This window comes from Myiozetetes cayanensis, unplaced genomic scaffold, assembly GCF_022539395.1.
Source record: "Myiozetetes cayanensis isolate MyiCay16 unplaced genomic scaffold, myiCay2020 scf7, whole genome shotgun sequence".
NCBI lineage: Eukaryota > Metazoa > Chordata > Aves > Passeriformes > Tyrannidae > Myiozetetes > Myiozetetes cayanensis.
The window spans coordinates 5,898,341-5,912,616 of record NW_026087964.1 but is presented as its reverse complement, the minus strand read 5'-3'; the positions used below and the strand labels follow the sequence as shown (position 1 = coordinate 5,912,616).

Genomic DNA, 14,276 nt, shown 5'->3' with positions numbered 1-14,276 from the left:
CTAGGAAAAAAACAAACCCTCCTTGACATGAAGGAGTTGACTTTTTCATGAGATAGAAACTATTGCAACATCATGCAATTTGCTTGCTGCTTGGTAAAGTATTTCATGTTCAGGACAACTCTTTAATGCTTCACGATGTGGATAAATTTAGGTGGTGCTCAGGTGTCCATTAGGTAAATTCAACCTCAAAGTCTATTTTAAGAATAATTTAAACATAGAAATATGAACTAATTTGGTTGTCATCTAGGTTAAAAGACATTCAAATGAGTAATTTTGCTAAACAACATTGCTACTTACATGAGAGAGACGAGCCAAAAGAGTCTTAAGTTTCAAAGACCTGGCCCATTGAGTTTCCCCCTGAAGTCAGCTTTAATCTCTGGCTTCTATCTGAAGTCTCTTAAGATTGATTTCTCTCTAATGACTTCCGTGCACATGCTCAGCGGCTGCAATCAGGTCGTGTGGATCCCTGCGTGGAACAGGCTGACCAGCAGATGTCCCCAGATTCTAAATAATCACGGTCAAAGCTTCCGAAATCTTCAGTGCCCTTTTGCACGTTCCAAAGGATGAAGCACCTGAGGCTACAAATACTCTCGTTGCTTATTCCCATTCTTGTAAAAACTGAAGTTCTGAACGAGGGATTACTTGACTGCTGACACAAAGCACCTTTACTGCCATAGAAAAAGCGTCTGGATATTGGTTCGCTTTTTATGACATGCTGCCTGTTGATTGATTGTCCCTTGCTTAATTTTCAAAAGCACTCTAATTTTCTTTCCCCTAGAACAGCAACCCCCCCGCTCCTCCTCAAACAGCACCTGTAACACTTTTTCCTGGAGGTTCAGACAGAGGAAGCAAACCTTTTTCCAAACTAGTATCAATTAGTTTTAACTTGGATATCACCAAATTTATAAACTTTTTTTTTTTTTTTTGCACACCAAATGCTTTTACATTTCCCAACAAACTACTTCAAAGCTACGGAGCGTGCAGGAGGCTGCAGACACAAAGGCTGCTTTGTGGTGAAAGAATGAAGAGAGGCAGCTTAGTGAGAGGTACAGGAGACACACTGAGCCACGTGTTCTAGCTGTGCCTTTCCTCCCTACAGACACCAGAAATTTAACTTGGTTTGATTTGGCATTAAACAGAGTAGTACAGGGGAGCAAGAGGGCTTGGAGGAAAGTGTGTAAGTGACTGCAGATTTGTTTGGAACCCTCCTACCTGTTTCTGGAGGGATGAGGGGATTACCTTGCACCGCCTGATAACCAGAAGGTCAAATTTCTGAGAGTTGCTTACATGAAGATTTGTTTCTTAAGGGAGCTGAAAACTAATTCCTTTAAGTCCATGGTTAGAAGAGTCTAACAGTATCTACCACAACTACAAGAAGGGCATTAAAACACACACCCACGAAATTAAAGATGACCACACAAAATGAGGTGAACTGGCACTGAAAGTTTTTATCCATTTCAGAAAACTATACATTTAGGTACAAAACGAAATTAACACAAAAATTTACATATTTTCAACCTTTGTATTACACAGGTAAAGAAAGTGTTATGTTTTAAGTGTATGTGTACAATTTAAAAATCTTCTGAGCTTATGCGTAGAAAAAAATATCTGAATAGAGCCCCAAAGAGAACAGACTGTAGATATGACTGTCATGAAACAATTAAGTTGATTATTCCCAGACAGAGAAAAGTTTATTCTCTAAACAGTATGTGTGAATACTGCAAGAAACTTGAACCTGCTCTGATATACATGTATGTATTTGCCAAAAACATTTTATAAATGCTGTCTTGGCTGAACCCTCTTTAGAGTGGATCACGTCAGGGTAGTGAACCACAGGGATACTAATTTAAAATAAAAGGAATTAGAAACTTAAAATATCCAATATTCAACAGAATCTGAATTTTGAGTACTTCATATACACATAAACCCAATTACAGTGGGAACAGAGATCAAAAGACTGATATTGTATATGTCTGTGCCTCTTGCAAAGGTGGAGGCAGAGTTTCTTGCCTCAGTTCTTGTGTATGATCCTACTACAAAGGAGTTTGTGGAGACAGATTCAGACTGACAGAAACTAGGTACCTTCTTCTGTTTCAGGAGTGGCAGATTTTTTTTATTATTATTACAATTATTGTTAACATTATTAGAGTATGAAACCATTATGACAGTACTTTTGGATGAAGAGAATTAACAGGTTATTAGAACAAATTTTTCCTCCTTATTAAAATTTAAGAATAGAGTAATTCAGGCATAAATATCAACCCCTTGGATTTAGGATACCTGTCCCCAAAACATTAGGGAACAAATATTACAAGCACCCTGGTAATGTTTATCACCAATAGTATGTTAAAAATAGATTTTATTTTACATGCAACTACAAACTGGGTAGAAATTTTAGTAAAGGAAAAATTCTTGGTAGTAGATTAGGGCAGTGTGTTTTGCCCTAGAAGAGAAAACAATGCAATGGGCTGACAATCTGATCCTAAGAGACTGATCCTGACCACAAAGATTTATAGTAGTATCAAAATCATGGTTTCAGGGTGTTTTTTCTGTGTTTTGTTTTAAAGAACCTTTAACTATGGCAGTGTGAGAGAACCCATTTTCTTATACCCATTAAAAATTCCAGCGGCACAAACCCTTCCAGTTCAGAACTTGGTAACGAGGCTCAATATTGTTCCACACTTACCTGAAGTGCATGTCACTAAGGAGTCTTGAGATGCCACAAGTGTATCAGCTGGACAGCACCTGACAGCGATTACTGCAGCCACTGTACTCGGAAGGTACGTGCATGTATGAGGTGGCTTAAAAAAAAGCCAGATTTCCTGATCATCTTTACCCACAGTAAATCAAATAGTTTGCACAGAAGTCTTCGTTATTTACACGCCAACTGTACAAGTAGTACAAAAGAATATCTCAGTTGAGCACCAGTGCTGACTTTAGGAGTACTACCTTTAAGTCAGAGTATTAGTATTCCCTGTCACAAGTAAATTCTGATAGACTTCCACAGGTTTCCATTTTCTGGATCAGTTGTATTCAGACCACTTCCTTGTTCGTGCCCTTCTTCGACATTCCAAGGAGATTAGTAATAGCAGCAGTTTTGTGAAAAGTCTGGGTATCCTGGACAGCTTTCCCAGCATCATCAGTTCAGATCTTTTTAAAAGAAAAGACCATCAAGTCCACTGATCTGGACTGTAAGGTTTTACCAAGAGTTCATTACATGGCGTTTATATACAATTCATGTGAGAATAAATGGTGGGAAGAGACTCAGTCTGTGTGTGCAAACAACAGGATGTCCAGCAGTGGCAGGAGTCCACAGTTAACTCAGGGGCAGGGGGTGTCAGTGAGCTAGGGCTGTCGTGTCACCTTGGTTTGGAGTAGCCATAGGGACACCGAAGCATCAGGCTGTCATGACTAGGTAAGACATGAGTGCTGTAGTATTCAACCACACTTCCCATGTTCAAAAACATGATGTCTGAATCCAGGTAAAACTTGTCATCCTGTTGTAGAACAGAAACCATAGTGTAATCATTGACAGTAATGCTTCCAACTCAGTGTTTAGAGAGAAAAAGCTGAAACACAATCGTCAGAACTAAGAAGTTCTTTCAAACATATAACTGCTTTGCAAACCAGTCAGTCACACAAATAAGTCCATATTAAACTCAGGCATTTAATATTCCATCCTTTAGGATTTGACTGGAGCTGAAATTTAGATGTGAACATTTACAGTTTCTCTTTTGCTTGATAAAGCAACTAGAAAGCCCAGATCTGAGTACTCAGACTCTCATCCTAGGCAAGATATTTGTAAATCAGCTGATTTTCACTTTCAGGAACGGGATCAAGTTTAGACTTTAATTCCAATATATACCTATATGCACCCACATTTTATACACACACACACACACACATATATATAATATACACACGCACACAGAGTGCAGCAACTAACCTTTTCAAAGATTCTGTAGTTTCTCACTTTTCCTGCAAGTTCATCCCATACAACCAGTACCTTGAAGAAGAAAAATGCAACATATTCAGTCTATGCTACCAAGCTCTTCTAAGTCAACATATTATTGAGCAATTAATTAAAATTCAGCCTAAAAAATAAAAAAAAATCACTGACATGATAGCAATCGTCTCAGATTTTCTTACTTTACGAAAAGAGCCCATCTAAATTGTTAAGTGCTTTATCATACATAAGATATAGCATGTCTCAATGAAGAAGTTTTTTGGGGGTTAGATTCAGCAATTGCAACTTACCTTTCCAGGCTTAGTAGAGGAGTTCCTAATACAGTACAATCCATTTTGCGGTCGTCCTTGAGGGCTACTAGCTTTAAATATCCTAAAAAGAATAAGCAATTACATATATTAGCATTTTCTGGCTCAGATAAGTCAAGTGCCTACAGTCTTAAAATTCTTTTTTACAAATCTCTATACCAGTTGTAATAATTCCTAGTAGATCATCCCCAAAAGAACATCACTGTTGTAACACTCAAACCAACAGTGCAGCACAGGAGATCTGATTTTCTGGTCCCTTCTACGCTCCTGGCAGAACAACCTTCCCCAGATGGAGCAAAATCACTTTCCATTCCTATCTATCAATTGATACACAAGCACTGAACAAACTTCCCTGAGAATTGATTTCCATATTAAATACCTGTCAAAATTATCTTTGGACTACTGCTCAGTACAGGTTTTTGTAGGACTTCTAAGTAACTATTTTAAAAGTCACATTTTACCTTTCCACTTCGAAGGATTCAGAGGTATTAAGAAATATTGAAGCAGGCAGCCCAACCTATAAAAAACAGGAAGAAAATAAATCACAGTGTAAGTCAATGACAACTTGAAACATGAGCAACTTGTTATGCAAGCAAGTTACAGCCATCACTATCTGAAATCATTAATGGTGATTTAATTTATACTTTATGCTTTTTTCTCCTTTATATGCAGTATTAAAATCCAGAACTTACCAAGGCATTCTCAAAGAGGCTCAAAAAGAAATAAAATAAAAAATATTACACAGCACTGTGCTTTCAGAAAGCTATTCTTTTCTTGGAATAATATATTTAAAACAATTTCCAAAAGTATACATGAACAAGGAAAAAAATATTCTCAGAGAATGGATCATCTGCTTAATCTTACTTTTTCATACTCATCATCAGAGTCATCATCATCAGGTTGGCTTGGCTTGGAGGGTAGTGCTGGTTTTTCAAATGAAAAGCTTCTAAAACTCTGTCCATCTGGTGGTGACCTCCTGGAAGAAACAGAATGAAAACTGAAGGATGTGTCATCAGGAAAACAGAACAAATTTACACAAAACACTGAAGGGATAGTAAAACTAGACCACAAGTTTCAGTTTAGCCCCCAAATCATAGAATGGTTTGGGTTGGAAGGGGACCTTAAAGGATCATCTCATTCCAGCTCCCCTTCCACTCAACCAGGTTGCCTAAAGCCCCATCCAACCTGGCCTTTGAACACTTCCATGGTCCAAAACTTCTCTGGCCAACCTGTTCCAGCAGCTCACCACCCTCACAGTAAAAAATTTATTCCTAGTATCCAATCAAAACCCACGCCTCCCCTCTTTCAGTGTAAAGCCCTACCCCCTGGTCCTATCACTCACATGCCCTTGTGAAAAATCCCTCTCCAGCTCTCCTGTAGCCCCTTTAGGTACTGGGAGGTGCTGCAAGGTCTCCCTGGAGCCTTTTCTTCTCCAGGCTGAACAACTCCAACTCCCCCAGCCTGTCTTCCAGCCCTCGGATCGACTTAGTGCCCTCCTCTGGACCAGTTTCAACAGGCCTTTCTTGAGATGGGGGCCCCAGAGCTGGAAGGTAAAATAATTTGCGTAATCATAGATTAATTTAGGTAGGAAGAGACCTCTAGAGGTCATTTAGTCCAAGCTCCTGCACAAAAGAGGTCCAACCAGATCAGTTAGCTCAGGAAGCCACGTCCAGTCAAGTTTTGAGTATCTCCAAGGACGGAGATTCCACTGCAACCTGTTTCTGGTGTTTCACCATCTGCATGGTAAAAAGATTTTCCTAATACCTGACTGTAATTTCCCACGTCTGTGACTTCTGCTTGTTGCCTCTAATCCCAAAACACTGCAGACTCTGAGGTCTCGCTCTGTCTTGCCATACCCACCCATTAAGTAGTAGCAGGTACCAGTGATCTCCTGTTGGTCTTCCTAAACGTTTAATGAATCCAGGTCTCTCAGCCTCTCCTCACTTATCCTGTGCTACAGCTCAAATATCTTGGTGGCCTGACACTGGACTCACTCCAGTCTATCAGTGCCTTCCTTGTACTTTGGCTTTAAAGAGTGTATTACTTGTTCTTCAGAGCTGCTGAATGAGCCAATGGACCAAAAACATTTTCATCTGCTTCACCACTGTAACTAGTTCCACATCCCTTACTAAAGCTGATCTTAATATAAAATGGAACACATTTCCTATCTCCACAGAAGCCTAAAATTGTTTTTGTAGTTCACTGAGGTCCTGACATAAAGGCTTCTTATTCACTGCAATCAAAGGCTATTAAGGCTTTGAGACACACCTAAAAATGAACTATAAAATTCTGGTGTAATTTTTTTTAAGTTTGGTTTATCTACTGTTTCTTTCTGAACTGTTTCTGAAACTAAATTCATTACAGACTTCTCAAATAAAACACAGGCAATAAAAGCACAACACTGAGGGAGAGAAGGATGGTGCAGAGAAGACAAACAGATGTCAATATGAATCTGAGAAGTACATCTATAAACTAGTTAACTAATACACAACAGAAAAACAAAATAGTGCATTGTGTTTTCATACTTACTGTAACTGGGGACATGAAGACTTCTCTGCTCTAGGCTTGATTCCTGGGGGCTGGTGGCTTGGCACAGGTGGCTTTGGGAGCACCGGTGGCACAAACAGTCCAGGTTTACCGTGTTCTCTTGGCACTTTGGGCTCCACTGGTTTTTCAGTGAGCTGCGACAGCTTGGGTTTATTGGCTGGTAGTGGAGGAGGAGTTCGCGGTGAAAGGTTTAAGCTTTTTAGCTTCTCACATCCTTCTGGAAGAGCAAGAACTTGGGCTGGAGGCAGAGGGTCTGGAGGCAGTGGGTGAGATTCTTTGACACATGCAGGCTTCTTGAAAACAGGCAAAGGGGGCACAGGGGGCAGCTGCTCACTCAGTCTCCGGCTGGAGGACTGAACCTTCAGATTGGGCTCAGCTCGGCACTGCAGCTGGGGCTCTCTCGTGGTTACGAGATCCTCCAGTTTGATATCAGGTAAGCTCCTCTTGGGAGGTGGTGGGGGTGCTGGAGCAGTAGGTTTGCCAGCATAGGAATTTGCCCTTGCTTCTGTGTAGGCAGCTTTTCTGACGTGAGGAACAGGTGGAGGTGGGTATGCTGGGGGCAGGACCATATCTGCAAAAAGAAGACATCCAAAAAGCATGACACACTGAGGGGAAATACAGTACGTCAACAAGCAAGCCTTTTCACATTAATTTTTAATGTGATTTAAGGTATTTCACTGGCATCTGGTCTACACAGTACCCAAAATGCTGGATAAGCATTTAACTTTCAGCATAGTTCTGCATGTTATAGGTAGTAAACTCCTGCTATTCTTATTCAGGCATGGCTTGTGATGACTTAGCAAAGGCTTTTTGCTGTGCTAAAAATAGATTATAAACAGACTATGTTGAAAGCATTAGTTCTACTCCAGACTGATGGCCAGATGCAGGTCATCCAGGGCAGGAGGCCTGAAAGCATGTTATGCTTTCTGTAAATGGGTACTGCTGTTACTATAAACTTCTGACCCTAAATACCTCTCAAGATTAGATAGGTGTGCATAACTTCAGTTACTTTACCACTTGTAATGTTTTAGTTATGACCAAAGCAAAGTAATAACCCTGGCATTCCATGTGAATATTGCCTTCACTGGGGGCCTTTCATAAAGGGAATCCAAGAAATCACATACCATCCTTCACTATGTCACAAGTATCCGGCTGCAAGTACGACTCATCCTCTTCCTCCTGGTCGTAATCTGCAGATAAAAAGTGTGTCAGACTCTGATAAGTTTTCCTGGAACCAAGAAAGAGTATCAACTACTTAGGGCTCTTTAATAAACAAACATTTTTCAGAATTTTTTTTTTTAGAGAGGTAAAAAAATTAATTAATAATTTTGGCCCACCTCTCTGCTATCCAGAATAGGTGTTTCCTTAATTTTTAATGTCAGTGAAGTAAGCCATCACTTAAAATACAGGGAGAAGTACACTAAACATGAAATTTGTTTCCAACTTTCAAGTTAAAATTTCTGGTGCCATAGCCTTCCTGAGAAACATCCAAATCAGTTGCAGAGACACAGCTACATGGATGCACTGGCAAAACCACTTGGAAAAAATATAATCCCCAAAACTTAACCCGAACACAGAAACATTTATGATTGTGCAATATGGAAGCCTAAGCAAGCCTAGTGATCCACAAACAATTAACACTGTGCCTTGCTCTGGCAACGAAAAAACCTGCACCACAACAAATGGCTTAAAGTGGTTTCAATGTTGCCTTTAACTGCAAATCAGAATAATCAAGACAAGAAAAACATACTATTTCTAGGCAGTACTTTCTCACTGATTACAAGAGGAGTCTCAAGAACAATATGAGAGGAATGCACTAAAAAAAGAAAAAAGGTAATAATAGAAGAACTGATTTTTATCTGATAATTTTCCTAATTTAAACTCCTCTTACCATAACTCATCTTGCACACAACACTTCCCTTTTATAAACACAGAAGGACTAAACTACAGTCCTACATGGAATGCTGCTGAGTTGGTTTTCCTCTGCTTTGCAGCAATTGAACCGGATTTCCTAACAAGACTCAGTCCTGTCTTTTTGTCCCAGTCAGGAAAAATAGTCAGGAATTTCCTTTCAGGAAATGAGAGTACTCGCTCCCATCAACCCTGCCCTTAGAAATCTGAAGGGGAAGATGAGAAAAGGCCTAGCAAAGGATTTCTGTTGAACCCTGAGGCGAAGTTTCTTATATTGGATTTTACTAATATATTTCTTGACTAGGAAGTCAGTTGCTGAAGTATGTTGTGAATGCCTACCTGGTAGGCTTCCTGTCACATCCTCACTTCCAACTAACCTCCTTGAAAGATCTGAATTTCTTGAGTTTATCTTTACTAACAGAATATCTGCTTCTGGTTTAAAACTACAATAGCTATACACCTTGTTAAAACAAACAAACAAACAAACAAACAGTTGCAATATGGAACAGTTTGCTTGGAATGGGAATAAGTCCTGCAGAATCCAGAAGAAATAATTAAACAAATAAAGAAGTCTTATTTATCAGTGTCTGATTTGTCACCTTCATTATCTGCTGAATGATGAGAATACTTGATATCGATGGGACGTTCTACTGAGCCATAGAAACTGTCTGCATCAGAACCAGAGTCACTGCAAAACAAAAGACAGAGTCCCTTCTGTTTAGCAAGGCTCCAGCACTGGAGAGGAATGTTGGAAAAGCAGAAGCCATCTGTTCCTAGTTCCCAATTAGCAGTCTTATATGTTGCTGCTGTCTTTCAAAAAGATTGTTTTACACAAAGCTGACATTTAAAGTTGTCTTAGTAAAAAGGTTTATTTTTGTCTTGGTGTTCTTTAAGGTATGAATTAGGAAGGGCCTTCCTTCTTGGGTCTTACTGCACCTGTTCTTATTTAACAGCAAGTTACTTGCAGGTGCAAAAAGCCTAAACCACCACTGTCAAGAGCTAGTGTGAAAGGGATAAAAACCTAATAAAGTTTAAGGGTTTATACCTGAATTCTGTTATTGTTTCTTTCTTCTCATGGTAGTGATCAATTTCTCTCCTCAAGGACAGCATCCAATTCTAAATAAAAATAAAAATACAACATTCAACACCTCCATCTTTAAATCACTAAATACAGATGTATCTGTCCTCTGTAACCACAGAGTAACTGTGCAGGGAATATACACTGAAATAGTATTTATCCATGACTTTATACTGAAAGGACTCATCAGTCAAATGTTTTGACTGCCTAAAACGCTGTAAGAACATACTGAAATAATAAATTTTCAGTTTTCAAGTTTCAAGCTGTTATTTCCAAAGTCAGATACCTATTCATAGTATGTTTATGGGCAAGAGATTTCACTGAACAGTTTTCATACTTTATCAAAAGTTTAACATATAAATATTTATTCCTTGGCTAAGAATAAATACGGAATATTTATGGAATATGGAGAAACATATTCCATCTAGTATGACACTTACAGCCATTCCCCAAATTACAAGTTGAACTAACACCAACTTAGCAGTTAAAACTTCAGACATGACTTTCAGGGGAGCACAAAGAACTAGGTATACAAATTTCAGTGACAGCTGCATTTCCAGTTCCTTTAGATTTTAGGGAAGTCCAAGGTTCGCTTTCCGCTTCAAGGAAAATTATACTGCAAAAGAAGAAGAAAGTTACCTTTCTTTCATCTTCAGAAGAAGCTGAAAAAAACCACGTCCTGTGCTTCTTGCTTATGTGAACTAACTTGAAAGGAAACACATTACTTGATGTTGTCTCCTCAGCTGCCCGCATAACCCTGAGAAACACAACAACCGACACAGAAACGCCTTAATCTATAAAGTTATTGCTACTGAGCAAGTCAGAAAGCTCTGACAGAGAGCAGTTTTACTGGCCAGTTTTGCCTGATGAAAAATAACCCCCCCAAGCCCAGGAAAACACCACAGAAATCCCCATATGTGCATTGGTGGTACTTCTCCATTTAAGTGGTAGAAAGGACAGTGCAAGAGCTCTGACAGGAGGAAGAGCACTCATCCAACCACCAGCCAGGATTACTGAACAGACGCTTTGACATGTTCAAGAGTTTTAATGAGCTGCATTCATTCACAAGTGTCACACACAGTAAGGAGTATTTAGGGTGCTTGTGGTCCTTCTTTCAGAAAGGCACTATTTCAGAGGAGAAATCAAAACATATGCTTCCCATGAAATAAAAGGAAAATTAGGAAAACTAATATTAAAAGTTAACTTAATTTTGCCACTTTTCCCTTATAAACACTTTCTTGCACTTTTTTTAATATTTTAAAACAAGCATAACTCAACCTCTTTCTTTTTGTGTATGTATAAAGAATTTCCTCATTTGAGATTCCTCTGGGGGAAAAAAAAAATAAAAACTCTTTATGCAGCTACCCAGTCTAACAATTCTTTCATTTCAAATTCTTTTCCAGTAATGTTTCTCTCTGTGCATAATACTGAGGCCTGGTCCCTATTCCAGCCAAGGTTGCTAGAATGCAGAGACATAAAAGGCAATAAACACAGTCTCTAGCATTTACAAATCCCATGGTGTTTCTCACATTAATGTGGGTTACAGAAGCTACTGTCGTGACCACATTATACCATGGGTTTCTTCTGCAAATTAATCTTGAATTTTTAATTAGCTACAATCTTTACAACTGCATTCCCCTAAAATATGCCTTTGTTGTGCTCAGTTAGAAAAGCTCTCATAATCTAAGAAAAGATAATTCCTTATTCCAAAAGTCTGAGAACATGATACAGTACAATAATAACATATACAAATGCAATAAAATCACAATGATATTTCTCTACACTCCCTCTCTCGTTAAAACTTTCTTAGCAATTTCCTAATGTTGGATTGGACTTGTATTAGTAGGCCTTGTAGATCTGCTGCACTCAGACTCTGACAGGACTGGCTAACTTGAAAGCCATGTGTCTTCAACTCACAAAGCAAATAGTAAGATTTAAAACATGTAGCAAAACGAGCCAGACATCTTGCACATGCATTCTCTTATTTATCACTCTGTAGCTCCAACACTTTTGATACTAGAGTTGCTGAATCAGTAACTCTGTAAATTTTCCTTTCTGGTTTTGTGATGATCATTGAAATCCCTACAGAACAAAGATCACTTGTCTGAAAGAATCCACTATCTGCACAAGCATGAAGTCAATGACAAGAGTAAGCCCATTGCAATTCAAACAGCTTTACTGGTTAAATTACAGAACGTGAAGGCTGTCCACTTGCCAGGCACTGGAAATGTCATACACACAATTTGAAAGGAATACTTCTCCTGGAGTCCAAGATCAATGCTCAACCCAAAGAACAGATGTAGTTGTGTTTAACTTAGTTGGAAATGAAGCCCGGAGTCTCTTGCATTAAGTACAAGGAGTTTGGGTGTTAAACAAGTTTTTGGCACTCACCTGTTGTAACCTTTCAAAGAAAAGGCACCCTGGGGAGATGCAGATGTGCTGCTTTTAAAATAGTAGATACATCCCTCGTGGATAATCACAAATCTCAGTGGCCCTGAAAAGATAAAAAGTGAGCAAAATAAGATTCCAAAGGCAGTACAATAACTATAACTTGGCTAAAATTATCGTTTAGGATTTCAGCGATGTTATTAATCATTATAAATGAGCACTAACTAGTTAAGTGACAGCTTGCTGATGATCAGTCACATGGTAAAGCTGTCCATTCACAGAGTTTCAGGAGCACTTGATTCCCTCATTTGAGAGGGAGCTGATCTGAAAATTTCAAAAGAAGCCTCAGAGACTGCAGGTCTGACCTCCACCCGTGCTCCTTTACTAGCAGAATAAACAACAGGAGGAAGGTAGCTATAGCTACAAATACTTATTTACATCCATCCCAAAACCATAATGGTATCTCTTCTTTCACCTTAAGCACATAATGCTGCCAATAAAATGATGTTCTATTTTCTTTCTTTGAAAGGGGCCAAGACTCCTTCCTATATCAAAGGCAGTAATCTTTGTCCTTAACTATATATGTGTAGTTTCAACATAAACAGGAATAGCATATGAATAGCATACAAATAAAGCCAAAACCTGAAGTTTTCTCCATGTAAACAGACTCTGATTTCAGAAGAAATTACTGGTTTTAAGTACAGCCCAATGCTGGCAGTGAGAAAATTTCCATTTCACAACAGCAACAGGAGTTGGGATATTTTTCCAGTACAGATTAACCAACTGGAAAAAAAAAAAAAAGCTGAGTACTAATTTCTTTTAGAAAAGAGTATTTGAAATTGATACATATCCTAGGAATCTATTTCTCTTGAAAAATCTCACTTGTGAAGGACTTGACAAGAAATTTAAACAAGCAAAATAAAATAAACCACAACATTTGTTATTTAAGATTTACAGTTCCAAAACAATGAAAGCAAAAATCTTTCAGTAGGGGTCTTTCATACATATATTCCAGCACAAAGTAAGTGCAAGAACAGCTTCAGTAGTCTGCTATCATGATATGTGTTAGTGGCCCCAGAGGCAAGCATTTTTAACACTTAATTTAGTTAATAATTCGACTTACACTTCAAGATCTGCAGCTGGGTGCCTCCTTTTTTATGAAGATACCCCGACTTGGTCACTCCTCCAGGCATTGTCAGAAGGTTTTGTGCTCCGATTGCCTTCATTGGGACAGGCCAGACGTGCTCCTGCGAGGCCATCATCCTGCAATTCCGAATGGTTAAAGACAGCTTAGAACACAGATTTTACTCCAAAGAGTGAGTACTGAGAAACAAAGCTCGTTTCCTCAAACAAGCTTTCCAAACAACAAACGTGGTTCAGCACTCAAGAATGTAGCACAGACGGGTGCTCAGAGATTCCAGGAACTTCGCAATGTATAAAAAACTGTGGTGCAAAAAGTCCCGATTTATTTTTGTCCAGCTCTCCAGAGTGATTGACAGTAGTTGAAACAGTGGAAGAGTGCTTAGTAAGTGTTATTTAAGTGTTTCTGTGTTAAAAATGCTCCAGATAACACTGCCAGACTTGATCAGGCAGGTGACTAGAAAGAAAATTGGTTTCTTCTCCCAATGTCACACCACACATGTAAATACAATGTCATTTTCTGTACAGTGAGGGAATCAAGTCCAAGTTTAATAACTGAAGTATCTAATACTACCTACTCCTGATATTTACATGTTTTATTCTGAATGAAAGGATTAGCACATAATCTCACACCAGATATTATATGCCACAGTACCCTGTGCAAATGAAGTTCATCTCAGACTGCTGCAGGCTTCCATGTAATTTATATACCAATTATTAATGCCATGCTCCACCAAGCTCCTTTGCAGTTACCACTCTTTCTGCTGTCATCTTAAATCAAAAAGATTAGTTTCTTAGGCAGTAGCTTTTTCTGATATATAACTCTGAGCCCTCTCTTTCTTCAAATGGTGACAGAACTAGGCTAAAAATCCTACTGTGTAATAGGGAAAAGAAATCATGCATGGACTGAATGGGAATTTTGACCCAGACATAAAAG

General features: G+C 38.8%; 1 protein-coding gene across 4 annotated transcripts in view; it reads right to left on the bottom strand.

Annotated features, from left to right (window-relative positions):
- Positions 1 to 1,155: 1,155 nt before the first annotated feature.
- The window catches only part of SH3BP2 (SH3 domain binding protein 2), a 36,623-nt gene continuing 23,502 nt past the window's right edge, over positions 1,156 to 14,276 (bottom strand). For 3 of the 4 annotated variants that reach the window (XM_050337996.1, XM_050337997.1, XM_050337993.1), the window contains exons 2-13: positions 13,323 to 13,462; positions 12,203 to 12,305; positions 10,451 to 10,568; positions 9,779 to 9,849; positions 9,333 to 9,421; positions 7,947 to 8,012; positions 6,805 to 7,393; positions 5,140 to 5,251; positions 4,737 to 4,792; positions 4,258 to 4,339; positions 3,947 to 4,006; positions 1,156 to 3,497 (exon numbers count right to left, since the gene is read on the bottom strand). In XM_050337996.1, the coding sequence (XP_050193953.1) occupies positions 3,360 to 3,497; positions 3,947 to 4,006; positions 4,258 to 4,339; positions 4,737 to 4,792; positions 5,140 to 5,251; positions 6,805 to 7,393; positions 7,947 to 8,012; positions 9,333 to 9,421; positions 9,779 to 9,849; positions 10,451 to 10,568; positions 12,203 to 12,305; positions 13,323 to 13,461 (1,623 nt within the window). In that variant the 5' untranslated portion in view covers position 13,462 and the 3' untranslated portion in view covers positions 1,156 to 3,359. The remainder of the gene's footprint in view (positions 3,498 to 3,946; positions 4,007 to 4,257; positions 4,340 to 4,736; positions 4,793 to 5,139; positions 5,252 to 6,804; positions 7,394 to 7,946; positions 8,013 to 9,332; positions 9,422 to 9,778; positions 9,850 to 10,450; positions 10,569 to 12,202; positions 12,306 to 13,322; positions 13,463 to 14,276) is intronic. The other variant, XM_050337994.1, reaches the window with a different exon arrangement.